Consider the following 13828-nt stretch of genomic DNA (forward strand, 5'->3'; position numbering starts at 1 on the left):
CTCGGGATACTTATAAGATACTACCATGATTTTTTCAGATTTTTTGGTCCAAAAATAAATTAGGCCAAAAACCGGCCTTACCGACCCTCCCCCTTTACCCTTGCTTGGAGAATTTTAAGTTTACTAAAATTGTAAGATTCAAACCTTTACCAATTTTTATATTATTTTGTTTTATTGATTCAACAATTTATTTAATTTTTATATTTACTTCTACTTCTATAGATTGCAAATTGAAATTAGGGCCAACTTAGTTGAATAACTTCAATGTCAAGGTATTTAAAATTAGACAATATTTCAAAATGTAGCATCGAAATTTACATAATAAATAATTGAAATTTTTAAAAATTGTGATTGTTTAAAATTGTACAGTTTTGAATTGATGGGCTTAATAATTTACAATTGAGTTTCTGGATCGAATAAGGGCACATAAACTTATTTCGCAGGGAGTGTGAAGGCCCCTTGAGACTTTCAAACAAAATTTTTAATTTTAATTCTTAAAGACTATATATAGATACAGATTTTTATTTCGCATCTTTTTTTCCTAGACAAAAAGTTGTAGCCTTTTTTAGTTTTCTAGTTGAAGCCTGAAAGCTTACGAATTAAAATAATTTTTTTTCAACTTCCGTTTCGGTAAATTGTCAGAGATGATATTATTATATATTATACAATATCATCTATTGATTAATAATTCTTTGATATTATTTGATTACTTGATTATTTGATTTTTAGGTGCTCAAAATTTGCTCGATAAAGGAAACGCCGGATATTATAGAAGTCCGATATGCGTCACGCACCAGAAAAAAACTAGCAAAAGTTTTTAAAAATAAATCTTTGAATTCTTTGTGATCTATCATTGGAAGAACATTTCGAACCACATTCCTAAAAAAAATTTTGTTGAAAAAGACTAAAAGCTGACTGACTGAGCACGTATTGAAGAGAAAAACGAATGCAAATTGATTTTTCCGAAAGAGACCATTTTTGGCTTTAATTAGAAAACTAACAAAGCTACCACTTTTTCCTGTCGAAAGAAAAGATGCGCGATGAAATTCTACATCTAGAATAGTCTTTAAAAATTAAAATTCGATCATGTTTTTAAAAGCCAACAGGCGTCTTCCCACTCCCGGTGAAATAAATTTTATGTGTCCTCAATTGATCCGGCAGCTCAATTTTGAAATTGAAATGTTAAATATTTAATAACTTCAGATTAAAACTTTCTAAGTGGAATATTCAAAATTGTCGAATTTTCCTTTAACTTGGACGCTTTAATAATTAGAAAAGGGATTTAAAATTTTAATAACACAAATTGCACGATAATCTCTATTTTAGACCTTTCGAAATTGTTCATTGTTTTTTATTGACTTTCTTATTTCTGATTGCAAACTGCAAAATTTGATAATTTCAAAATTTAGAAGCTAAAATTTCCTCATTTAGCACAACAAATTTAAGTGATTTTAGAGTTGATTATTCCAAATTTAATTTTTTAAATTCAAAAATCTTCCAAACTGAAAAGTTCAAATTAAAAAGAAATAATATTAATGAAATTTTTTCAATTCTACAGTTTTCGCTAAATATAAGGCTCAAATTTTGTAAATAGGGATTATAGGAACCGTACTATGATGTCTAAATCGTCTTCAATTTTATCTTTTCTTTAACAAATTAAATTAAAGAAAAATATACCTTCTGATTTCCCAGTATTGTATCAACGAGCGCAGCCATTGGCCTGCTAAAATAGTCTTGACTTGTCGAATACGCATTGCACAGCAGTGCAATTCGATAATCAGGCCCCATACAGAGCTGGGTATTTGGCATAACCAAATGTTGCAAAAACCTGAGAAAAGATTGCAAATTATAAAAAAATCATTAGGATATTATAGGGACGAAAAATAAATTCTCTGGAAAAAATATCTGATTACACTTTTAACATTTTCATTATCATTACTGTTGGTCTCGTTGAGAGAAGAAAAGATTACTATTCCTGAAAAAAATCTGAAGCATAAAAGTATTATTTTACCAATTTTGTTTTCAGCCGAAGTTTTTCTTATCGGTTCTTTCGAAATTTATAAAAATGATGCGATTTTAATGAATGACAGTCGATAACAAGGTTCTCCACAACCTGATCTCATTCAATGTGAGCCATTCATTTTTTAAATATATTTTCCCAAGATCTATTTTTCGTGCACATAATACCTTAAACGAAGGGATTTAAAACAATAAAATACAAATAAAGGGTTGCTATAGAATCGTTGATTGGAAAATACAAGATTGCCACAAAATTCGTATGTATGAATTAAAGACTTTTCCGGGGTTTACTTTATTTAACTAAAAATCGACTCACTCGTGATGCAATTTAAGCGCATGTGGAATTGGCCTATGAAAGTTCGCGAGTTCACTTTGAGCTTTCTTTAAGAGATGGATCCAAATACAAGTGCTCGCCATTTGATGCGTGCATAATGGATGAGTGAGATCCGGCACTGAAAAAGGTTCCTTCTCTGGATACAGAAGATCATAAAGTTTCAATACCGGAAGGAAATTAGATAGCTATCGACAAAAATAAAAGAAATAATTACAATATAGAAATCATTCCAAATGTTTTAAATTCAAAAACTGATCTACAATCTTTACTCACAGGATTTCGCTGTATGCTACCAGAAATAAATTGTAGCAAAACCCACATCAGGTGATCTCGTCCTTTACGTAATTCGCAACTCGCCAACTGCAATAAATATTTTTTCTTTAATATAATTTCAATCAATACTTAAAAATTTAGTTTCAGTGCTGGGACTCACACAACTGTTGAAACTATTTACACTTGTTTAACGATTTTACTATTTTATCATAATTTCCTACTAATCCAACTATTTCTTCACTGTATACAAATTAGTTTCAAACATTTTAAATTCAACTACATTTTAATTTGGTAAATAGTTGAATGTTTTAAAGTTAAAAACGGCCGAAGTTAATAATTTTCAAATTCAATTGATGAAAGGTAAACAAATTGGTATTTTAATCGTACAGTTTCAAAGTATAATTTCCAACTGAAAGCAGTAATTGTCGATATATTTTTTATTGAATAACGTTCAAAAATGTATTATATCTCATTGGAAGTAGTTTCAAATCAGAAATTTTATTTAATCACAATTTAAAGCATAAAATATTAAATTGTTTCAAATTTAACAATATTTCAATTTGCAATTCTTGAATAATGAATAATGCTAAATAAAAGCATTAATCTTTTATGAATATCAATAGTTCAAAATTGCAAAGTTCGTGTGTGGAGAAAATTTAAATAAATTTATTGGAATTAGTAAAGCTGGAATTCGTTTTTAAAGATTTTCTTTATCTTTAAAAATACTTCAAATCAGAGGTTTCTCTCTTCCTCTAAAAATCTTTAATTTTTTTGGAATGAAACTATCAGCATAAGGTTTACAATTGGTTAAAAATAACCCTGAAACAAGTGTAGGAAAGACCTGGAATTTGGAAATTAAATTTTGTAGCAAACATGGTATAATAAATTGATTAAAAAGGGTATAATAGGTATAAAAAATTTTCATTTAATTATAACAAAATATAGAAATATCATTTATAAGTAAAGTTTAGAATGGACACGACAAATCTTCTTGAAATTAAAAATAGTGAAATTGTTCCGAACTTCCTTTCTTTTTTACATTTTCTCAGAATAACTTATTTCAGTCCTAAAATTAAATATGCCCTTGACCCCTTTTCCAGTTAAGGCCCTTCTTCTGCATTTTTTGCGAGTTTTTCTGAGGAAACCTTAATTAAAGTGTTACGAACTGTCTTTGTTTTTTTGCATTTTCTCAGAATAACTTATTTCAATCATAAAAACTTAATACGCCCTTTGAGCCCTTTTCCAGGTAAGGCGCTTTATAAAAAAATCCTAATTGTACTGCAAAAGGCTAATAAAAGTCTTCCTAATTTGATTTTTTTTATATTTCCCAAAATTCTTTATTTCGAAGCTGAAGAGATTAGTCAATTGTGGGGCTTTTTTCAAATAAGGCCCTTTTTGGTTACTCATCCACGTTTACTGCGAAAATTTGATAAAAGATTATGAACGACGATTACTGCGAACTGTTTGCAAATATAATGAATTACATATATAAAGTATTGGAGAGTTTTTATTTGTAAATAAACATTATTTAATCATTAATTAAAATACATTGTTTTCTTATGTTGTTTGAAACTGAAGCTTAGAATACATAAGCATACAAATTATTTTAAAAAATTCAATGTGAAATACTTTTATTACAGTATTGTAGTGAAATTCGAAAAAATTACCAAAAAGGGCCTCATCTAGAAACGGCCCAACGAAAGATTTAAATATTGAGTTTCAATTATACAATCATATAAATTTGAAGAAAACCCATTGAATATGAAACAATTTATCAAATTTTTGCACACATTTTTTACATTTGCATTTGTAACCAAAAAGGACCTTATTCAAAAAGGACCCGATGAGTGACTCTTCTTCCCAGCTTAGAATTAAAGAAATGTAGGACATATTTAAAAAAAAAATCTAATTTGAAAGACTTTTGTTAGCCTTTTTCAGTAGAGTTCGGACATTTTTTAGGTAAAGGGCCTTACCTGGAAGAGGGCTCCAATAGCGTATTGAATTTTGGGACTGAAATAAGTTATTCTGAGAAAATGTAAAAAAGAAAGACAGTTTGGAACACTTTAATCAGACTTTTACCAGTAAGATTCGTCAAAATTTCAAAAAAATGGCCTTACTTGGAAAAGGGCTCAAAGGGCGTATTAAGTTTTGGGACTGAAAGAATTTATTCGTATAAAATGAAAAAATGGCAGTTTGGAATACTTACATCAGGCTTTTGCCAGTAAAACTCGAAAAAAGGCAGAAAAAGGGCTTTATCTCGAAAATAGAGTGATGAAAGATTTTAATTTTTAGCTTAAAATGTTTGTAGGAAGTCAGCGCAACATATCCAATAGGAAAAATATAAAATGTCAATTATATCATGGCTGTCAGTGATAACCCAAGAGATTTTTGGCACCGTTTCAGGATATCCCATATCCCGCCAAGTTATTCTAGGGATTTGCCAAATATATCAATTTGTTGCGAGGGTCTTTACAATACTGTTTTTACTTCAATTTTTGAATGCCTGAGTTCATAATTAATTTTATTCGTGCAAATATAATTTGCAAATATATAGAAGTTTATGTTAGAAAAAAAGAAAATTGAAGTTGTAACATATTATTTATTGCATGATGTATTTTTCTATTAGTTTTAGCTCATTTTCTTCGTGAAAAACCACAAATATTACGAATTGGCGTTCTTTGTCTGAAACTTTTACCCTGTATTCCTAAAGAAAGAATTTTTTCAAAATTTCATGTGTTTATGCCATTTTTTTAAATCATTCTAGTCGAGCCGAGGCTGGCGTCATTTACAGTAGCGTGCAAAAGTTTTGGGCCACCTCTTTTTTTATGACTGAATAAATTCTTTCAATTTTAATTATACCAGGGCTAAAAAGATGTCTCTTTAAAAGGTTGATTGTTTTCGAAATTCTGTTTAAAATAAGCCCAGGGTGAAGCCAGTTTGTCTAGTTTTTAAGTAGATATTGTAAAAATAGTGTAAATTTGAATGTTTTCTTAAATTTTCAATAACTTCCGAAATAGTAAACATTTTTCAATATTCTTGGGCTCATTTTGAAATATTATTTTTAGTAACAAAAATATTTTTGTAAAATATATGAAACATATAATCATCAAATTTCTATGTAACTTCCCCAAAATATATATTTATTTAACTTTTATTCTGATTTGCCTACAGATAAGATGTTTTCAAATTTATCCAACTTTTTTATTCAACAATCAACCTTTTCAAGACACATTTTTTAGCTCCGGTATAATTAAAATTAAGAGAATTTATTCAGTCATAAAAAAAGAGGTGGCCCAAAACTTTTGCACGCCACTGTATATATAATTTTATTATTAAAAAACTGCATATCACTATTTTTTTACATTTATGTCATTATTGACACTATATTTTTTATCTCTGAATTAAGTCCGAGCCTTGTATTTTAAGTTCCTAAATTATAATTTTCAAAGTACCTTATCGTGAATCGCTGTTAAAAACTCAGGAAAACACGCAAATTGGAAGAGCACAAAATATATCAACTGGGATGATAAATGCAGCCACACATAATGGTTGGCAACAGTTCCGTCTGAATTTTCTGCAGGCGAAGGATCGTTTTCTGATCGCTCCATGGCAAGAATCACAAGTTCAACAAGCTGTTCTTCCAGGGCGATACATCTCTGTTTTTGCTGTTTTTACCAAAAGAGAATACCAAATTTAGAATTTAGGATGTTGAATATTATTAAAAAGTTTAGTATCATTCCTTAATCATGGATCGCACCTGTTTTGGAAGCTGAAGCATAGAGCAAACCATGTCTCTGCTGTAAGGCTGTTCCAAAACGTATCGCAAAAGACCAGTTTGGGGTTTTAGTAGGTCCTCGTCATAAGGAAGATTTCCTCTCAAGGAAAACTGCAGATTTTCTCTTTCAAGGATCCAAGGGTTTATCAGGTGATCTGCATAACCTGAGTGTTCTACAACTGGTAACATTTTCGAATGTCCTACTATCGATACCATTTGTGCAGCAGGACGAAAACTTTCGACAAAGTCCGAAAAGAGTCTCGAAAGTTTCTGTAAATACATATATTTGAAAAAGTTTAAACAAAAGAGTTAAATTTCCAACAAAAAAGTTAATTTTTAAACGATCAGTTGAATTTTCTAACAAAATATTTGAATCCCCCCTCCACGCACACACAAATTTGAAAAAATAGTTAAATTTTCAACCAAAGAAATGTGTTTTTAACTAAAATTATGAATCTTGAACCAAACAACTGAATTTTTTTAGCAAAGTATATCTCTTTCAACCAAGTAGTTTAATTTTCAGCAGATAAATTTCCCAACGAAAATCAATACTTTTCAAAAAAGAGATGAATTTTCAACAAAAATGTTCAATAATTTTAATAAGACTAATTAAACTTTCTACCAAAATAATGGAATACACAGTTAAATTCAACCAAAAAAGGCGAACTTTCAACGAAGTAGATGAATCGTCAACTAAATCAGATTAATATTCTACCAAAATAGTTGAATTTTAAACTAAAATAAATTAGATTTTTTTACAAAGAGATCAATTTTGAATCTCAAAAGTCGAATTTTGAAATAAGAAAGAAAAACTGTAAAATGCATTGTTGCACTTTCAAGCCAAGACGACTATGTTTCTACAAAACAATTGTATTTTAAATCGAATATATGAATTTTCAATCAAAAAATTTACATTTTAACCAACTAAAATAGTTACATTTTTAAAAAATGCATAAATTTTCAAACAGAATAGATGAATTCTCAACGAAAAATATAATAGTTGATATTATTTAAAGCAAAAAATATATTTTTTTAAAATCAAATACAGTTGTATTTAACCAAAAAAATACAAATTTTCAAGTAAATGGCTGAATCCTCAACAAAGAGATTAATTTTCTGCCACCTCTCTTAATACGAGATAATATCCACAAAAAACACAAAGTAACTAAATTTAAAGTTTCAAGTTACTGCAAAAATCATAATTAAGTTGAAAGTTACTTTTTGAAATAGTAACGAAGTTACTCTAAAAGTTACACATAATGTGACTTTTCAATAACTTAGTTACTTGTAAAAAGTTGCTAACTAACTCTGATGCAGACTTTTTAAAAAAATCTCTAAATCTAAGAAAAATTCATTTGACATGTTGACCTGTAACCATCTTAAGCCTATAAGAAAAATTAGCTTCTTCAAGCGAAAAGAAAAAATTTACAATTACCCAATGAGGCCATTTCTTATGATCCGGATTGGTTTTCCTTATTTCATTAATAATAAAAACCGCAGGCAGCAAACAGGCATTTCGGTCAAAAATGTATTCAAGCAAACTTTCGAGAGCCTTTAACTGCGGCTGCACAGTGGTTGGCAGCCGCGATGGAATTGTATGTGCTTTATCTCTGCAACCCTTAAAAATAATTTTATTATTAGTATACTTGTACTTTCTCCCATGCATTGTTTACACGTAGTTACAAAACTACCTTCAATACTTCTCTGACTCCTTTATAATCGACACCACCGATTATTTTTCGAATTAATGTGAAACATCCAACCCAGAAATCTCCGGCCTGATATACGAGCTTATCACAGTTGAGAATACATTCACACACCAATCTAAAAAGTAGATTTAAGATTACAATTTTTAATATTGATATTTTTAATTTAAAATGTCAGTTTGCATAATTGAGGTTTGTTACCTGGCAGGTAAAACGCTAGTGGTTACTAAGGTTTCCAACATGGAAAGTAATAATTCCAACCGTCTATCATTTGTCATCCCTGCTGCCAGGATAAGAAATTGACGAATAGCGCTTTCTTGCTGTTCGGTGGTTAATCCTGTCATAGCGGTTGATAATTCGTTTTGCCATTTTGCTATCTTTTCTTTTTCTTCTTCTGAGTTGTGCACTACGAAGCAACTAAATGATTCTACAACAGGTTCTGGTTTCTGCATAAAAATAAATTTATACATTTAATATACTTTTTTGATGTTATTATTAAGTCGCTGAAAATATCAGGCCTCACAGTCCCTATCGGATAAAATATAAGAATCAAATGGTGCTTTTTGTTACAGTCATAGAGTACTATGTTCGCGCTCAAAGAGTATCAAATTCAGGATAAATGCATATGACTTCAAAACAATTTAAGTTAAATTCAAAAACTACAACACAATTTAAATTAAAATCAAATGAATTGAAAACAATTTAAAAATATGGAGAAGAAATTTAATTGAATTCAGTAACTTTGAAATTATCTTAGGAAAATTCAAGGAAATTTAAAAGAATTTGATGAAATGCCTAATAATTCAAGGTGAGGTTAAAAACTTCACGCTCAATTGAATAAAAACTTTTGATTTTTTTTTAATCTGTTCAAATCTTTGAAACCCTACTAATTTCTAACAAAAAATTGATTAATGACTACAAAACAATGCAACAGAATTTAAATAAATACGATTAAATTGATAAAAAAACAAACTTAATTTTAAAAACAATCAAGTAAATTCAAAAAAATAAAAAACTATGACATAAGTCAATAAATTGAGTCAATTTGAAATGAGTTTAGGAGAATTAAAGAGATTTTAAAAGAATTTTATAATGTATCAAAATTTAAGGTGAGTGAATTTAGGAAAATTAAACAGGATTTAAAAGATTTTTTTTTATAAAATCCTCTAAAATTACATAAAATCTTATTACACTTTCTGAAATCCTGGAAAGTTTATTAAAATACCCTGGGAACTCTTAAAACCCTATAAAATCATTAAAATCCTTGGAAAACTTATAAAAACTCTTGGAATCCTTAAAAATATTTTATAATCCTACCGATCATTAAAAATCCTTCCATGTCCCCCAAGATTCTGAGAAATTCTTCAAAACCGCCAGCAAAATTGTTTAAATCCATGAAATTATTAAAAGCCCTTAAAATTGTTTAAATCTCTTTTAAATCTTTTTAAATTTTCTCAATTATTTTAAATTCTTCAATATCCTTATGAAAAACCTTGAAAATGTCTGGGAATTTTTTTAATTCCTATAATATTTCAAACCGTTTGAACTTAACTCATTAAATTACAGAAATTACTTTTAAAATATTTGTAATCTTTGAAAATTGAGTAAATTTAGAAGAACTTTAATTAATTTAAAAAATACAAATAATTCCAAAGAATTAAAAGAATTCAGGATAAATTAATAAGAATTCAGGGTGAAATCCGAAAATAATTTCAAATCTTTGAAACTCTTATGAAATACCGCACTTATCATGAGTAAATAATTTAAAATCCACTCAAAAATTATAAAATCTTATGGCATTCTATGATATCTGACAAAATTTCCTCAAATCCTGGAAAATGTATTAAAATACCTTTAGAATCATTGAAATCTTTTTCAACGTTATAGAATCTTGTGAAATATTTTTAAGTACTTTAAAACTATTTAGGTCATGTAAAACCATTCCATTTCTACCGAAATTTTAGAAAATTATTTACCTAAAATATTTAAATCATTTTAAAATCCCTACAAATTATTGAAACCAATAGAAATTTCTAGGAATCTTGTAAAATTCCTTAAAATATTTCAAATTCTTTGAAATCCTCTAAAATACTATAAAACCCCGTGAAATTCGACGATCAAATTTCCTGAAATCCTGGAAAATATGGTAAAACACAATGAGTTTTAAAATAATTTCGTTTCCAATATCTAACGGAATTACCAAATTATCTTTATTTTCCAAAGTATGTAAATTAATTTGAAAGATTTAGTAGAAAATGATACCAGAAAAATAAAGTATATGATGATTCATTGTTCGTCAATTTATTCGTTTGTTATTGTTTCAGCTTCCATTTTTAAAGGTTTTTAATTTAAAGATTTGATATACAATACAATAAAACCTAACCTATTCACAGGCAGCTTTTAATTTTTGTTAGGAGGAGCATTTGTCTCTGAATCTTCATTTTTTATGCAAGTGATAGGCAAATAATCAATATTACACGTAAATATCGTAGATAGTAATTAAATACTAAAATATTTAGATATTTTACTCAAATCTTTAAGTAATATTACTTACAATATTATAAACAATAATGAACTTACCAAAATGTCGTTAACGATAGTAGAGATCTGTGTCTCCACGCTAACTTTCTCCATGATATACACTGTTTAATCAGCAGCCTCTAATAAACAAGCATGGTTTTTTATAAAATTGATGATAAGATGCACTGTTGTTGATATATTTGACGCACGAAACACAAACGCCGCAGTCGACTCCAAAAATATTGTCAGTTGTCAGCCATTTTTATGACGTCACCGCCGGCAAAAAGAATCTAGAGGCACCTCATATCTGGTGCAGGTTATCGGCGATCTGCAATAAAAAGAGTTGAATTTTCATCTTTTCGAAAATAATTATGATAACTGTGATTACAAAATTTATATCTATAAATTGATCATTTACGGCTAAATAGTTTTTCAAAACTGGAATATTTTTATAAAGAGTTTTAAACTTTCTAATAGTTTGCAATATCGCCACTAGAGGACTGGTACGTTTTCACATAACTATTGCCAACCTAATGATTAATTAAAACCAATAAAACCAACCGCGGCGGTAAATTGTATAACCTCAAAATATATGACATTCGCTCTTCACATTTGACGTTGATAGTGCAACAATTAATAGTTGAAATGTTTTCAGATAAAAGCTGTGTTAACGCTACTTTGATCTCCGGAACGAAGGAAACATGTTCGTTCTTTATTTTTGAGGTAAGCTTTCATTTTATAGTTAAAAATTCTTTTATTGCACGTTCCTCAATTATTATAACAATGTGCCGTTGAAAGGATGATAGCAGTTGAAAGTGTCAATCGGCAGCTTTCACTTCGGGTGTTAAATACACGACATTTTTTATCAATAATATTTAGGAAACTTACGAAAAATTTATAAATTCAAATTTCCTAGTAAATTTGACACTTACGCTCAAGGAGAATTATAAAATAACTATAAAACAATGAATAGTTCATATAGAAAAAGTATATATTTGAACTTTTCAATTGAATTATGAATTCTGATACAAATTTCAAATTTGCCGCCATTGCTAATAAAACTTTTTAATTTATTTAGGCTTCATGCAATCCCAGGACACTAATCAATTGGTTATAAACTTTATAAGGGACTACAAATTAAACATGTTAGTACAAAGGCATTATTTTAGTAATAATTTTTTTGATTGTTGATCAACAAAATCAAATACATCTTAAACGTGCATGCGCACTAGGGTGACAAAAAGAAATATTTTTTATTGGCGCTCATAATGCCCTATTTTCTTTATTCTGATGCAAAAATAATTGTGCAATTTTTTATCAATGAAAAAAAAGTTTAACCCATCGTCCAAGGCTTTCGACGCCATAAATAGCTAATATCTTTTTTTAACGACAAATGACTTACGTAAAAGCTATAAGTATGACAATAAAATTATGGCAGGCATAAGTGAAAATAATTTTGATCAAATTTTATTCAAAATACTACCCTTAAAAGTTACACCTTAAAAATAGAACCCTCCATATCAGGTCTTTGAAATTTATAATACTTTTTTTCATGCACCTTAGATATTTTCAGCTATGAATAATTAAAACTGAGCTTATAAAAGTTAAAATGTGTGCTATTGATAAAAAACTGCCCTTAAACTTTTTTAAACTACCTCTTGGAACGATATTTTTCTTTTTTCAACATTCTTCACATGATTTCTCTTCAGAAAAGTCCTAGAATTACTTCGGAAATATCGCATAAATATTTAATGGTTTTTTTAAATCATGTAAAAACAATTTGAAATCCAGTTTTAGGCCTTTAAACCGTCAATAATACAAAAATGGTAAAATACCGCCTTTTACAGGGAGTGTGTAAATGTTTTACAAGGATATCAGAAAATGAATTTGTTTCACTTATTATAAAAGTAATATTACCTAATGTAAACTATAAAACAGATTTAAAATCATTTTTTAAAAAGATTTTGTTGATTTCACTTTTGCACATAAGAAACACATATTTTCCTACTGTTTTAATATTCTGAAGTGATTCTATTAAATAAAGCTTTTTCTATTTTTAATTTGTTATGTAGATTTATTCAACAACCAAGTGAGATAGCCGACCAAACAATTTTTTTGGTCCATCCTAATCCGCGTGCGTAGCGAGCTTTCGTCACTTGTCCTTTTATACAAAATTTTCATTTTAATTTTTCTCATTAACGTGAGACTCTTATATTGGATATGACATTTTATTTCTACTTCTACCTCCCTCCCCACTGCATTTAATATTTTCCCCCTCCCCCGATGAAATATTACGTAAAAGTCTTGAGGTGAGAAAAAATGTATACAGCATGATTTACTTGTATCATATCATGCATTACATTTTTACATACTGCATATTTTTACATTCTTATCATAATGAAAAGATATAAATTTTATTATTTATAATAAATTTTTATGTGAAAAATGACTTTCGGGGATTCCATCAAATGTCGTTGCTGTTGTTATTGTTTTTCTCCTTGTCGCTGTCGTTGTAGTCGAAACACGGTAACATCTCAAAGAATTGTCCGCTTTGATTGTCCTTTGGCATACTTTGTAAGGTTGTGAAAAGAAAGAACGAGTTCATCAGCCAGCTATTTTAGACGAAATTTTGAAAAGTTAGAGCATTTTCAAAATTTTAACATTTAATGTACGGCTGTTCGTAGCACTCAGAAACTCGAACAATTTATCCTTAAGATTTTTTTCGATAAAAAGAAAATTGTCAAGTTATAGAATTTTCGAAATAAAAAGCAAACGAAAATTATCATTTTAAGCCAAACCGCGCACGATACGATTAACAGGCAGAAGAAGAAAAACGTTGCTTTTTTAAAGCCCTACCATATTATCACAACAGCGTTTTGAATTTTTTTGTTTGTAAACCAAAAATTCAAATTTTGATCGCATAAAAACGAATGAAAAATAAAAAATTCCATTTTGTGCTAAAAACATGCAAGATTAAAAATTATAAATAAAGAAAAATTGTGCACCCAAAAAAGATCTACAAATTTTTTAGAAATCACTTTTTGATATACGAGGGTGGATTGATAAGTTTCCGGCCTGACCAAGAAAAACAACGTTTTTAAGAATTTTTTTTTTTATTTCTCAACATCATCTCCTCCAAGGCTGATACATTTCTCATAGCGGTGTTCTAGTCTAGTAATGCCATCTCTATAGAATGATTCG

General features: G+C 28.7%; 2 protein-coding genes across 2 annotated transcripts in view; one reads left to right on the top strand and one right to left on the bottom strand.

Annotated features, from left to right (window-relative positions):
• The window catches only part of LOC117177368 (mediator of RNA polymerase II transcription subunit 23), a 25659-nt gene extending 14754 nt beyond the window's left edge, over positions 1–10905 (bottom strand). The window contains exons 1-9 of the mRNA XM_033368009.1: positions 10688–10905; positions 8309–8553; positions 8093–8225; positions 7837–8019; positions 6384–6671; positions 6079–6291; positions 2627–2713; positions 2336–2538; positions 1678–1828 (exon numbers count right to left, since the gene is read on the bottom strand). Coding sequence (XP_033223900.1) covers positions 1678–1828; positions 2336–2538; positions 2627–2713; positions 6079–6291; positions 6384–6671; positions 7837–8019; positions 8093–8225; positions 8309–8553; positions 10688–10741 — 1557 coding nt within the window. The 5' untranslated portion in view covers positions 10742–10905. The remainder of the gene's footprint in view (positions 1–1677; positions 1829–2335; positions 2539–2626; positions 2714–6078; positions 6292–6383; positions 6672–7836; positions 8020–8092; positions 8226–8308; positions 8554–10687) is intronic.
• A 343-nt stretch (positions 10906–11248) lies between these two features.
• Positions 11249–13828, top strand: part of LOC117177373 — a 27783-nt gene continuing 25203 nt past the window's right edge. Inside the window, exon 1 of the mRNA XM_033368015.1 lies at positions 11249–11350. Within this exon, the coding sequence (XP_033223906.1) occupies positions 11273–11350 (78 nt within the window). The 5' untranslated portion in view covers positions 11249–11272. The remainder of the gene's footprint in view (positions 11351–13828) is intronic.

The sequence above is a fragment of the Belonocnema kinseyi genome, chromosome 7 (genome assembly GCF_010883055.1).
Source record: "Belonocnema kinseyi isolate 2016_QV_RU_SX_M_011 chromosome 7, B_treatae_v1, whole genome shotgun sequence".
In the NCBI taxonomy this organism is placed as follows: domain Eukaryota; kingdom Metazoa; phylum Arthropoda; class Insecta; order Hymenoptera; family Cynipidae; genus Belonocnema; species Belonocnema kinseyi.